Source organism: Copadichromis virginalis, linkage group LG23 (assembly GCF_057382275.1).
Source record: "Copadichromis virginalis isolate Kocher_CV1m ecotype Utaka linkage group LG23, C_Virginalis_male_GT1.1, whole genome shotgun sequence".
Lineage (NCBI taxonomy): Eukaryota > Metazoa > Chordata > Actinopteri > Cichliformes > Cichlidae > Copadichromis > Copadichromis virginalis.
This window is the reverse complement of record NC_140639.1, coordinates 44,379,413-44,391,851: the sequence shown is the minus strand read 5'-3', so window position 1 is coordinate 44,391,851 and position 12,439 is coordinate 44,379,413. Positions and strand designations below refer to the sequence as shown.

Genomic DNA, 12,439 nt, shown 5'->3' with positions numbered 1-12,439 from the left:
AAAAATATAATTTTATGCCTGTTAGGCTGTTATCATGGATTTAACCAAAGAAATGGGAACCGGTGATTTGCTTTTGTCTCAAGATCCAATTTAAAATAGTATTTTTGCAAAGTTGTCTTTTATGTGTCAACACAAAATTGGTTCATACCTTGAGTTAAATGCCTTCTTTATGCTTGAATGTTTCATAGAAGGTCATCAAAACAACAAAACAAAAGAAAGGTTGGCTCATTGTTTTGCTTCCAAAGAAACGAGGGGTGGCTCAAGACTTTGTAGTCTAGTTGGCAAAAGTATTAAGGTAAAAAGGGTGGGGGTAAACAGTCAAAATTGTTAGCCATCTTGACGTGTTTAAGCTAACTGAAATTATGAACTAGAAGCGGAAAATGATAGTGTGGTTTTAATTTAAATGCTTTGCTCAAAGTACGCAGTAACATTTGAAATAGCTCAACAAAAGCATGAAAGTGAAAAGTGAGTGAAGAGTTGAATTGAATGTGTTCACTAAACAAAGCGGAAAAAAATGGTGAAAGTGGTCAGTAAACAGTGAATTACTTTTAAATGGAGGAGTTAAAATTAGAACGTCTGCCTCCTTGGAAGCAAAATATAAAGAAATGATGGATGACTCAAGACTTTGGCCCAGTACGGTCTATCACTCACTGTGACATCTTGGCTTGTCCCATGGCCAACTTGGCAATTTTATTTTAAAAACTTGTTTTCCCTGACTTTTTAGTGTTTAGTTTTGACTCCGCTCATTTACAGAGTTGCATTTGCCAGAAAGTCACAAAGTAGCCAAAATAAAACTCATAGATATGCAGTTTAATTGTTGCCTTCTCACAGTGAGGATCAGGTCCTGTTCAAACACTGCCTGTGTTCCAGTTAACCTTTAACAAGATGACCTGGGTTCAGCTGCGTCTGGAAGTTAAGACCCACGCTGGAGCAACACTCTGAATCCCTGTCAGCTCCACTCTGCTGTTTTCTGTCTGAGAATGACCTTTGGCCTCCTTACCCAAGATAAGAAAAAATGTCCTTGTAGTGGGGCCACTCTTTTGATATTTAAAAACAGACAAATGTGAATTATTAGAATTAAACTGGATGCTTATGGCCTGTTTTTGAGCATTAATAGTAGAAACATCACAGAGACACAGCACTTATATGTACATTCAAAACTTTATTATGGAATACAGTGTAGAAAGCATTTTCCCAGTCAATGCAAATGGCCTGCACAATATTACACAGTGGAAAACAAAACCAATAAGATAACCCACAGGGAAAAAAAAAAAAAAAAAAAAAAGTAAAAGAAAGATAATCCTGCTTCCTCTTCTACTCTACTGCCCTCTGTTGGGCTTCTAATGAGCACCCTCCGAAAAGCACACACACTCATCCCTTTGCAGCCCCCATATCTACATGTTCTACTCGCCATTTCCTCACGGATCTCAGCGAGAGGCCACAGTGCGTCTCCTTCCACACAGTGTTAACACGGTGACCACCCGTCAAGCATGAGCTGACCTGATAATGCTGAACAGGGGCTTCTTGCCTACCTCTGACCAACATTGGATCGCTGCTTTGCCCCCCCACCCCAAGCCCCCGGATTTGCCGTCAGCTCTTGATGGTAAATCCCATCATCATCATCATCATCATCATCATCAACGCTGCCTTTCAGGAGTCAAGTGTGAGATGATGGCAGAGAGGTGAGCAGCATGCCTGAAGGAAAGGGAAGTCGAAAGAGGAGGGAGGTGCCGGGGTGGGGGGGTGAAAATCCATTATATATACACACACACACAGACTGCCTGCCTGGCTATCCAACCGGAACTGCAAGTCATTTCCTCTCTACCTCCACCACCTCCTCTTCTCAGAACTCCACCTGTTCTATCCGCAGAAGAAAAAACAAAACCAAACAAAAGAGACTGCGTCAGCTTACAACTGGATGAACCACCAGACTAAAAATGAAAACACGTACACGCCGAGATGATCTTAACCTCCATAACAGACTCCTCACGTGTTTCCCCGCCTTCACCCCCACCCCCCGCCTTCCCCAAACAACATACACTCTTAACTGACATACGATGCCCTTATTAAAAAAAACCTAGCATGAAATGATCAAGAAACCAAGAGGAGTGATTTCCGAAGCATTTAACATAATATACTTCAGTGAACGAGAATAATATACAGAGATGAAGCCGGCTCCCTCTCCTGCAGCTTCTGGAAAGTAGCAGGATTTAAAAAAAAAAAAAAAAAAAAAATAATATATATATATATATATATATATATATATATATATATATATATATATATATATATATATATATATATATATATATATATATATATATATATATATATGAGGATCACACTTAAACGGCAAAAGAAGGAGGAAAAAAAACAAACAAAAACATATCTTTTAAATGTGTTTTTTTTCTTTACATGATATCAAAGCAGAGCCCGTTCATCTAGATTTATATATATTTTTCATCATTGTTTTTAAAGTCACGTGATCACGAGAACATACTAAATGTACAATCTTGCTAGAATGACAATCTATAAGTGAGAAATGATCTCGAGAAAGAGCAGCTGTAAGATCTCCATGTGGTGGTGTTTTGTTTTTTCCCCCCTTTTTATTTTCTTGAAACTTCCAAATCCTGTTGTCATTGTTGTCATGCACTACATAGGAACAGCTAAGACTTCAGCATTACTTCTGTAACATTACACGTAATTTAAAAAAAGGACTTTACATCTTTTTTTTTTCCCTCCGTTTTCGGTCTTTTTTGAAAAACAAAACTGGAAAACGATAAAGAGAGAAAAAAAACAACTTTAAAATAAAAACAGCTCATTCAGAATACATGATTACTACCGTCGTCATAATCATCAACATATTCACCATCATCATCAGAATCAGCATCTTCAGATATCCTTAAGAGCCTTGTGTGACTTAACACAGCCCAGCTGTTGTATGAATGCACAAAACAAAAAAAACAAAAAAATTAAGGGAGAGGATGAAGGGAGGGAGGAAGGGAAGGATCCAAGGAGTAGGGAGGGAGAGGAGGCTCATTTATACTCCAGTGTAGACTGTAGAGAGTGTGCAGTAGTGGTGCAGTAGGCGAGGAAAACACTGGGCCTCGTAAAAATCATGGTGCTGCTATATTTCCAAAATCATATAATCATTACGAATACGCAAAAACAAAAACGATTCAGAGGAAACTGCTCGATTCTGATGATTCTGCATGCAACAATTTTTTAAATTATTTTAATAACAAAGGCCGTGGCCAGCATGCGTCTAAACGCCCTACTGATCAGCGGTCGGATCTGCTTACAAAGTCCACACCTAAAAGCGACCCGAGCCTAAAAATAAACATAATAAACCCAACTACACACTGGCCCTGAATCAGTGTTGAGAGAGAGCGAACGTGTGCTCGTCTTCCCCAAGAGAACGGGTTTGTTTCCATGCACCGGGCAGGGGCTTTGCTTGTTTTAAGGTTTTTCTTTCCCCTCCATACATCAGCAGGCCCTGACGGAGCAACGTATAAAAACTCCTTCCTTTAATTAAAAAGGCGTCTTGCTCCAGTAAAGTGAACAAACTTGGTGCAGAGTGGCTTGGCCGCAGTGTAAGAAAAAAAGAGAGAGAGAAGAGAAAGAAAAAAAAAAAAAAGACCCATGCTACAGTCGCTCCTTGTGCTCGTAACTGACTATTTCAGTCACTTAAAGATCCGTCTTTTGGTTGAAGGGAGGGCTGGGGAAGGGAAGAGGAGGGAAGGTAAGGGGAGGTGACGATGTGTGGGATGAGAATGGTTTGTGTGCATTTGTTGTTGTTTTTTTGTGTGTGTTTACGTATGTGTACATGTGATATCCTCCTCAGTTCTGCATCTGCTCGAAGAACTTGTAGGTTGGGTTCTCGTAACCATTCTGCTGCATCTTTGACAGGTGGCGCTCCTCGGGGGTGACGGCAGCATCCACCTGGAGGAGAGCCAAGGGGTGGGGGAGACAGAAGGGGAGGGAGGTTACAAGCAAAATAGGTCCTGTGGCGTAATGTAAACACAATTTACATTTTAAGACCTTTTTACTGCTTCTGGGAAAACATTAAGAGTAACCAGGCTGCGCTGGCTATCGTATTTTTTTTAATTAAACATCTAATGAAAGTTCTGAAATGATAAACACAGATAATTAAAAAAAGAAAAGCAGGAAATTAATCGGTAACAGGCTTTAATCCAATTATATTTACCAAACAGATATAATTAAAACTAATTTTTTTGCACAGCTTAGCATTCGTGCAGCACATTTTAAAGCCTTTATCAGCGACACAAAAATCTGGATACTTTGTTTCTACGTGGTGCTGCACAAATGGCTTAAAAGCGCCAGTGCATGCACAGCATCCTCCTCACACGCCACACCGACGAACGCGCGGGTCAGCTGTTTCTCACCTCGATGACTCCGTGGTGGATGGAGGTGTACTGTTTCTTTCTCAGCATCACCAGGGTGATGACGATCACGGTTGCTATGACGACGCCTCCGACCATCAGGCCGATGATGGCGCCCTTGTTGGAGCCCACATCCTCTGCGAAGAAGACCTGTGGGTGCCGAGCGGTCAGGTGATCAGTCAGTGGCACAACACACAACAGATTGTGTGAATTTAAGCGATAATCTCGAGGTCAGCACTCGCTTCGTTTCCTCACATCTTTTGCTGTGCTTGCTGGGTTTAATTACATCTCCTACCTCTTCTTGTCATTTTTGTCATTATGGAATCAAATTTAGCTTGAGAATAGCTGCTCGGGAACAAAGACAATACACACACGCACACAAAAAAAAAGAAAAGTGAAGACGACTTGATGTGGGCAGCTTTTTTTGGATGGAAATATTTTCTTACTGCGGATGTCGAGTGATTTACAGAAAGAATAGCACAGCATAAAAAAAAAAGAAGCATCAATGCAATGACGCAGCACCAACAGAACACTTAAAAACACACACACACACACACACACACACACACACACACACGAAAACTAACTTCTGTCAGAGTGTGACAAAGTGGCTAGGACAGAATTAATTTGCCATTTGTCACTTGCATATATTGTTATTTTGTGTTCTGTTATTTTTACAGTCAGCCATAATGCTTTAATTTAGACATTGCTGGTGTAACTTCTCTTAACACACACTATCCTGCGTTTTGTTTGTGGTAGCAGTAGTTACATCCTTTACATCCATGCATGTGTTTTAAAGCAAACACTACTAACCATCAGATCATCTGAATTTTCTTCTGTTTACAGGCACATGTCTGTTAAATTATGTTTCTTTGGTTATACTTACCATGGTGTCCATGTTGTGCATTCAGGTCCTATATGTGAGACAGGTGTATGGGAAGGGCCGCCCACTACTTCCTGTTTATATAGGGTCATGAGGTCAATGATTGCATCACTGGGTGTAACCAAATGGAGGGTTTTTCATTTTGTATAGTACTGTTTGTTTTCTTTAAAGTAGCCTTTTGAGTTATATTGTATGCAGTGTTTTACTTTAAAAACCATTTAGTTGAGTAAATGAGTTTGTCAGTTTCATGCATGACTTTATTCCTGTTCTTTGTTTAGAATTGTATTATTTGGTTTGACCCATTTTGTTTCAATGGTAGGGACTAACGAGGTCAGGTGTGGGCAAAGTCTTGCCAGTGGGATTTTTGTATGCCTGATTGATTGTTTTATGGTAAAAGGGAGATGCTAGCAATAAAGTATGCTTAAAAAGAACTTCAATTGTCTGCTAATGCTATTTACTTATCACCTTCCTTGCTGCTTAAGTTATGCTACATCACACAGAATTTGCAGAGTTATGGATACATGCAATTCTTTGAATGGTCACTTGAGGCTGATTCCAAGAGTGAGTATATCACTGTAAACTACTGTGTTAAAATGATTGGCAGCGACAGAGCCAATCTATTATAGGACCAATGCTGATGCCTGGTGATTAAAAAATCTGATATACTGGTCGATATTTCTTTGCTTTAAGCCACAAAAAACATGATGTGTTGTGTGTAGTTATTTATGGTTTCTTACTGAGATAGCACGTCAGTCCATTTTAAATGTAATCTTATTCTACTGTCACAGCTGGTCATGGATTACTCATATGTAGTCTCCTTAGATTAGCTGGTTGTTGTCGTTTTTGGCATTTCAAACGCATCATCACAGTGATCAAGAAATTTACAGAGTGCCCTACAGGGACAACTGGATTTTCCGTAACGCCAAGTCACCCATTATTAGAGGTGTGTCCACTTTGACAAGTAGCTGTAGCATAACTGCTTGCGAGTCACTGAACTGAACCTTCTGACCACATTTGTGGTGTTGGTGCCTTTTGGATTTATCACATAAATAATTTCTGTACAGTCACCTGAACTAACAGTCCCCTCATAGTTCTTCAGCACAAACTGCCATATATCTGTGCCTGTGTGATGGACCTGTGCAGTTTAAGGATGCAGATTTCTAACCAAACCTCTTATTAAAAACAGCGGGTAATTTTGCACCCTGGTCGCTCCAAAACAGGAATTCCCATCGTGTTACTTGTGCCGTCTTTTATAAGTCGACTTTGGTTTAAGGTCATTAACTTCCAATTTGAGATTTTTAACACTCACATTACTTTGGTTGTTTATAAGCAAAGCAAGCAAATGGATAGAAAAGTAATAATGGGTTGAAAGCAGAGCACAGCACTGATGCACAATGACTCAGCTCCAACACAAAACTATTAAAAAAATAAATAACCAAACAAAATGAGAGCTTCAGCACATCTGTCACAGAATAACGGGTGCTCGGTGGGACTCATTTTTCACATTTTACAATGATAAATAGAACCTTCACTGAATGGGAAAGAAAAAAAGAAAATAAAAACACCTCCTGATATCTTCAGCAGGGAAAACGGGACAGAAACCTCCTCAACCGGCACAAAATTTTGCTACTGTGAATATCAAATTAAGGAGACGAGTTAAAGAGGCAGCCTGACACACTGACTGCTCACTGTGAATGCCAAAAATGTGATATGTAATAAAATGTAGGGATTAAGGGATTTGAAGCCTTTAGGTGAGAGGAATAAGGTACGTGGATTTGGATTTGACTGAGGATGGATTGAGGGGGGTTTTTTTTGTTCTGGGATTACAACACTGGATGAGATTAATGAGTGCGTGCAGAACTTAGCGATATTAACAGCATCAAACTTCCCCGATCAGAGGGCACAGGATTCATTTGTTTATTTTTCAGAGACGAGCACATCGAGTGTGACGCACGCATTATCACGGATGTCTCCATGGGCACCTGTCTCCATGGTGACAACCTTGGGAAGTTTACCAGGAGGACAAAGTGGAGCATATGTGTATGTGCGTGGAGGAGAAGGGGGCAGAGTGCAAAACCCGCATGTGTGAGTAATATGCATTTTTATGTGTGTGCGCATGCCTGCGTCTATTTCTGTGGGCTTATTAAGCAGCCTGAATATTCAGATCAGCGAATCCCAAACAAGTCTGCATATCTGCACGGCTCCGCCTTTGCTCACCAGTTTCTGGTGGCGAACTTCGTACTCTGTGCTCTGTCTGTCCTCAGTCTCCATCCGCATCTCAGGAATAGCTTCCATCTTCATTCCAGTCACTGGCGAGGGAAGAAAAAGTACAATCTATTATAGATGGTGACATTAAGCCACTCTCTCGTTCTCCTGCTGAAATAAAAAGCTCTGACTGAAGCACAGTGGATAGCGGAGAGCCGACTGCACCAGCAGTACGAATAGAAAAGAGCACGGCATACGCAGGATGCATAGACCGCGTGCAGCTGCACCACCAATCTCTTAACAGCCACACCTGCACCTCAATGGAGGTCAAGTGGAGCCGGCTGTGTGCAAATATTGACTCTGAGGAGAACATGCTGTGGTGCCTTTACTTCTACAGTGTACTTCAAAACAATCTCAGAATCTTGTATAACCTGAGCAAATATTTTCTGCTAGCCTCAAAACCACTTCAGCTCAGCACTCGCATGCACCAAATCACATGACCTAAAGCACTTTATGATTTATACCCGAGCTGGAAATGGCTTACAGGCCCGAGGGAATCATTATGTACTGAATAACATTAATATCAAACTACAGATGCTCACATCCCTTTCTAACACACACTGTAAATTAGTCACACCTAAAAATATTCACTAATGTTATCAAACGTTACCATTTTAGTTACAACACATCATTTAGAGCCGGGGCGTCAGCAGCTGTCTGCTGTGCAGCTAAATTCCTTCACACTGACAGAAAGAGGAATTTTGCTGGTCCGGCTCACTGAAGATCAAAGTGGGCTGCATGTGGTTCACGATGTAAAATGAGTTTGGCATCGCTGATTCAGAAAGTTAAAAAAGCATCAAAGTAGTTGAAATGATGAGCTACAAAGAGCCTGCATGAGTTATTATAAATTGGTAACATTACTAGTCCTCCATGGTCTTTAAAGACCATACTGCACATTTGTAATTGAATCAGCTGTTTACACCTTATGCTACCTTTACACTAGAGGGGACAGAGGATAGCTGGATTTTTCCTAACACACTGTTGACACGTTGCTGTCGGCTTCCACCTAAAATGACTCTTGATCTGTCATCTGAACACATCACTACTGGTCATTGTTAAACAAAAGCACCAACCTGGTCGTGTTGGAATGCCTCCGTCGAGATTGGGGCGGGAGTCTACTGGCTCAACTAAAAGGGGAAGGCACAGAGAGATTTCACTTTTCAGTCATTGTCCAACCTAAAAAAAGGAGCTAGAATATCATTGTGATGCATTTTGGAGGCTAATTTGTTAGCTACTAGAGCTACCACTCGTTATGACAATGCGGTGCTTCAGAAAGTACCCTGGTTGTCGGTATTGGGCTGGTTGAAGCTCTCAGGGTGAATGAAGCCGACTCCAGCCAGTCCCAGAGTGTCTTCCTGCGGCAACAGGTCGGTCTGGCCATCTCCCAGCTCCTGGTCGGGCATCAGGGCGTCATTTCCATAGCTCACCCTTACGTCTGTCTGCAGGTTAGCCAGCTGCTGAGCCATCTCTGCCTGCTCCCTCTGCAGGAGCTCTGTGTGAACACAACCAGGAGGGAGGCAGGAAGACAGGAAGGAAGGAAGGAAGGAAGGATAGAGGTCAGGAGTCAAGAGGGGAGAGAAACAGGAGGTGGAAACAAGAAAGGAAGCAGCATCATTTATTCACTTGTCATGTGACTCTATTGTTGTTTCAACACAATATGGTGAGAATATTTCCGATGCCAGTTAGAATTAAAGAGGAGACTAATTTGTTTGCTAAATGATTCTTTAAATATGAAATCTCACACTGTCTACCTACGCAAATGTTTCTGTGTCAGAAGGGAGAGACCGCCTCAGAAGGAGAAATCTTCCTTTAACAGACCTGATGTTTAGCAAAGGCTGAGTGAGGGGTTTCTCTTCTGTGTGTTTGTTCCCGTTTTTTTGCCGGGCGGTACAGACTGTGACAGACTGTGTCTCCAAGATAGAGACACAGATGGCCACATGACGCACACAACTCCAATAAACCCAAAAACCCACAGAAACCTAGCAAATGGAGAGGAGGGGGAGGGGAGGGAGGGGGATTTATCTTCCCAGCGAACAGTTTCATTTGACTCCTAACAGAAGAATTAGGCCAAATGGCTCCAATGCCCTCATCAGAGAGAGGGGAAAAATAAAAAAATAAAAGCGTTTTGCAGGCTGGAATTTAGAGCATTCAATCTCTATTACATGTAATCAGACCAGTGCGTCTTCCCCTGCCTTTCTCCCACCCACGGGTCATCTCCACTGAGTCTCGGTTAAATGTACGTCAGCGTCACTCCCTGTAGTTCCATCACATTTGCCTGGTCTGCATTGTGTTTCCTTGTGCTGATTTTAAATGGCTGATAGTGGAAGTTCAGTGAGTCTTCAGTGGAGGAACTCACCGACTTGGTCCTGGATATCATCAGCCACACCGGGCACTTTGTAGAGGAGTCCGAGAGACTGGTTCATGCGCTCCTCAATAACGCGCAGGTGGGTCAGCACCTTTTAAACATATCAAATATGATGTTTTTTTAAGTTTCCCAGAGAAAAAAACAAAAAAAAAAACATTCAACTGAAAGAGCAGGAAGCACAAAATCAACACTTTACACTAAAAACAATAAAGAAGTCCAATCATTTTTCAGCGTGTTTGATGCTACCTGAGGTCTAATCTGGGCGGCCTTCTTGGGATCCACCATGCGGACGTGCTCGAAGTGTTTGAGGGTGTGTTGCCTGTCCTTCTGCTCAGCGCGCACGTACTTCTTCAGCAGGCTGAAAACATGACGGGGCTGCAAGAGACAGCGGAAACAAGACAGCTGGTTAAGAGCAGAGGAAGCAGAAGGAAATCAGTCACTTCAAGCCTAGCCTTTTAAAAATTTCATTTTGATTCTGTTTTTAGAAATCTAATTTTGAAAGCCTCCATAAAAACTGGCAATGTGCAGTTGCACTGTAACAAAACACAGAGGTCTAGCAAAACAGAAAACATGCGGGGGGATTTATTTATGCAGCAGGTCAGATAAAAGGGAGCCGTACTTCAAAAGAAAACAGAACGAGAGATGCAGAGATGAAGAGCCGGGAGTGTTAAAAAGCAACCTGGAGATGGTTCATTTTTCCACAAGACACACAGTTTATTACAAAGTGGCTTTAATACGAGCAGGAGAGCACTGCTGAGCTGTGCGTGCCGCTTACCCGGGGTGGATCCTGCTGCAATGCAGTCAGGTAGCTCTCCAGAGCCAGGCGGCGGCGGTCGTTCAGCAGAGCCTCCACCCGGGCCATGTGAGTCTCCACCAGCTGCTGGCGCTCGCTGGCTGCCTCTTGCTCCAGTGCTTCTACCTTCTCTTGGAAACGCTATAAACACACAAAGGAAATTACCAAGTGTGCATCAGAGGAGGAGGAGGGGGGCGATGACACAGCACACAGGCAGAACATGCTCGCCTTACCTGAATCACGGCCTTCTTTTCAGCACGTGGAAGAGTCTTGGCTTCCCGCTCGGCCTCTTCCCACTCCTTCATCACCTGAAGGCAAACAAAGGAGGGAAAGATGAAATAAAATTAATAAAACAAACTGTCAATCTACTGTCATCTTTTTATCCTTCACATGCAAGTGAGGTTTTACTTCTCACAGGTGTCAAAGAAAAAAAAAAGTGCGATATCGGTGCTCAGAATATCAGCAGGAAGGAGTTTCCCCTGATTAAAATCACAGGGTGTGGATGCTTGCTTAAAGACCGGTGTGGTGAGGATGAAAAACAGTCTGTTTCCCCCTTTTTTGGTCAGTTACATCCCCTCCAGAACGATTATTGCAAATCCTACATCTGTTTTGCCCTCTCTGACTTATTTGGGGGATTATCCAATCCTATTCAGCCCTTTACCAACCAAAGTGTGAGCATATATGAAACGATGCCTCTCTCGTCTGGAACTCTGGAAGCTGTCGCATCGTGGCGGGCCATCTGGCTCTCCGCCGGTTGATTAAAGAAAACAATTAAAGTTGAAATGGCTCAGTCGGCTCACTCAGGAGGGATTAACAAACGCACCTACTTGTTTTACTTGACATACCTTCTCTTGCCATTTTCTATTCTGTGAAATCTTTGTCCTGATACTCTGTTTTCCCTGCACATCACATTTATTAAAATGAATGTCTAATGAGGAAAATAAATAAATTCCAGTCTCAGAGTACCTGGGACATTCTCTCACGGTGCTTGGCCTCCAGACTCTCTTTGGCCTTCTGGAAGTGTGCATGTTCATTCTCGTCAGCGGGCGTCTCCAGGTAGTGGTCCACTGCATCGGAGGAGCTGGGCGTTGCTGTGGGAACTGCGTGGAATTTGAGATGAAGGAAAAAAAGACTTTAAGCGACGCTTCTCACTGCTGCTGCACACTTTCATTTGGCAGAGCTGTCTCAGCACACACAAACACTCAAGTTCAGAAAGGGTTAATAGGGTTAGTGAGAGCTCAAGAGAGAAAGAATATAAGATAGCAGCTGTAGCTGGAAGCAGCCCCCTTCGAAAGGGAAAGAGCGAGCCCCTCAGATGACCCGCAGTGCTTTCTAGAAGAGAAACAAAACCCCTCTCATTTATATAACTTCATTCAGAGCGTGATGGAGCTCTCCTGCCAAACCACAGATGCTGGAATTTATCCTGTGGGCTCAGAGGCGCGCACTAAATTGTGATAGTCTTACCAACAAGAAAATAAATTGGATCAGTTATTGCGTGAAACCTGGATTTAATCAGTGGAAAGTTGATTATCTCTCACAAACGCGCCATCGAGAGCGGTTGTTGGTTTGTGTGAGAATCTGAGTGCACGAGACGGTGTGATCGCATGAAGGTCGCGCATCATGTGAAATTGGTTACGTCTGAGGCGAGCACATGACTGCGCAAGACACACACACACACACACACACACACACACACACGCGAGAAAAGACAACAGGGAGATGTTATTCAG

The 12,439-nt window shown here is 42.5% G+C and overlaps 1 protein-coding gene across 2 annotated transcripts in view; it reads right to left on the bottom strand.

Moving 5' to 3' along the window:
* Positions 1-2,388: 2,388 nt before the first annotated feature.
* appa (amyloid beta (A4) precursor protein a) overlaps positions 2,389-12,439 on the bottom strand; it is a 35,322-nt gene continuing 25,271 nt past the window's right edge. For both annotated transcript variants that reach the window (XM_085447434.1, XM_085447435.1), the window contains 10 exons: positions 11,676-11,809; positions 10,943-11,017; positions 10,692-10,850; positions 10,163-10,291; positions 9,908-10,007; positions 8,831-9,043; positions 8,625-8,678; positions 7,504-7,595; positions 4,407-4,553; positions 2,389-3,942 (listed from right to left, as the gene is read on the bottom strand). In XM_085447434.1, coding sequence (XP_085303560.1) covers positions 3,841-3,942; positions 4,407-4,553; positions 7,504-7,595; positions 8,625-8,678; positions 8,831-9,043; positions 9,908-10,007; positions 10,163-10,291; positions 10,692-10,850; positions 10,943-11,017; positions 11,676-11,809 — 1,205 coding nt within the window. In that variant the 3' untranslated portion in view covers positions 2,389-3,840. The remainder of the gene's footprint in view (positions 3,943-4,406; positions 4,554-7,503; positions 7,596-8,624; positions 8,679-8,830; positions 9,044-9,907; positions 10,008-10,162; positions 10,292-10,691; positions 10,851-10,942; positions 11,018-11,675; positions 11,810-12,439) is intronic.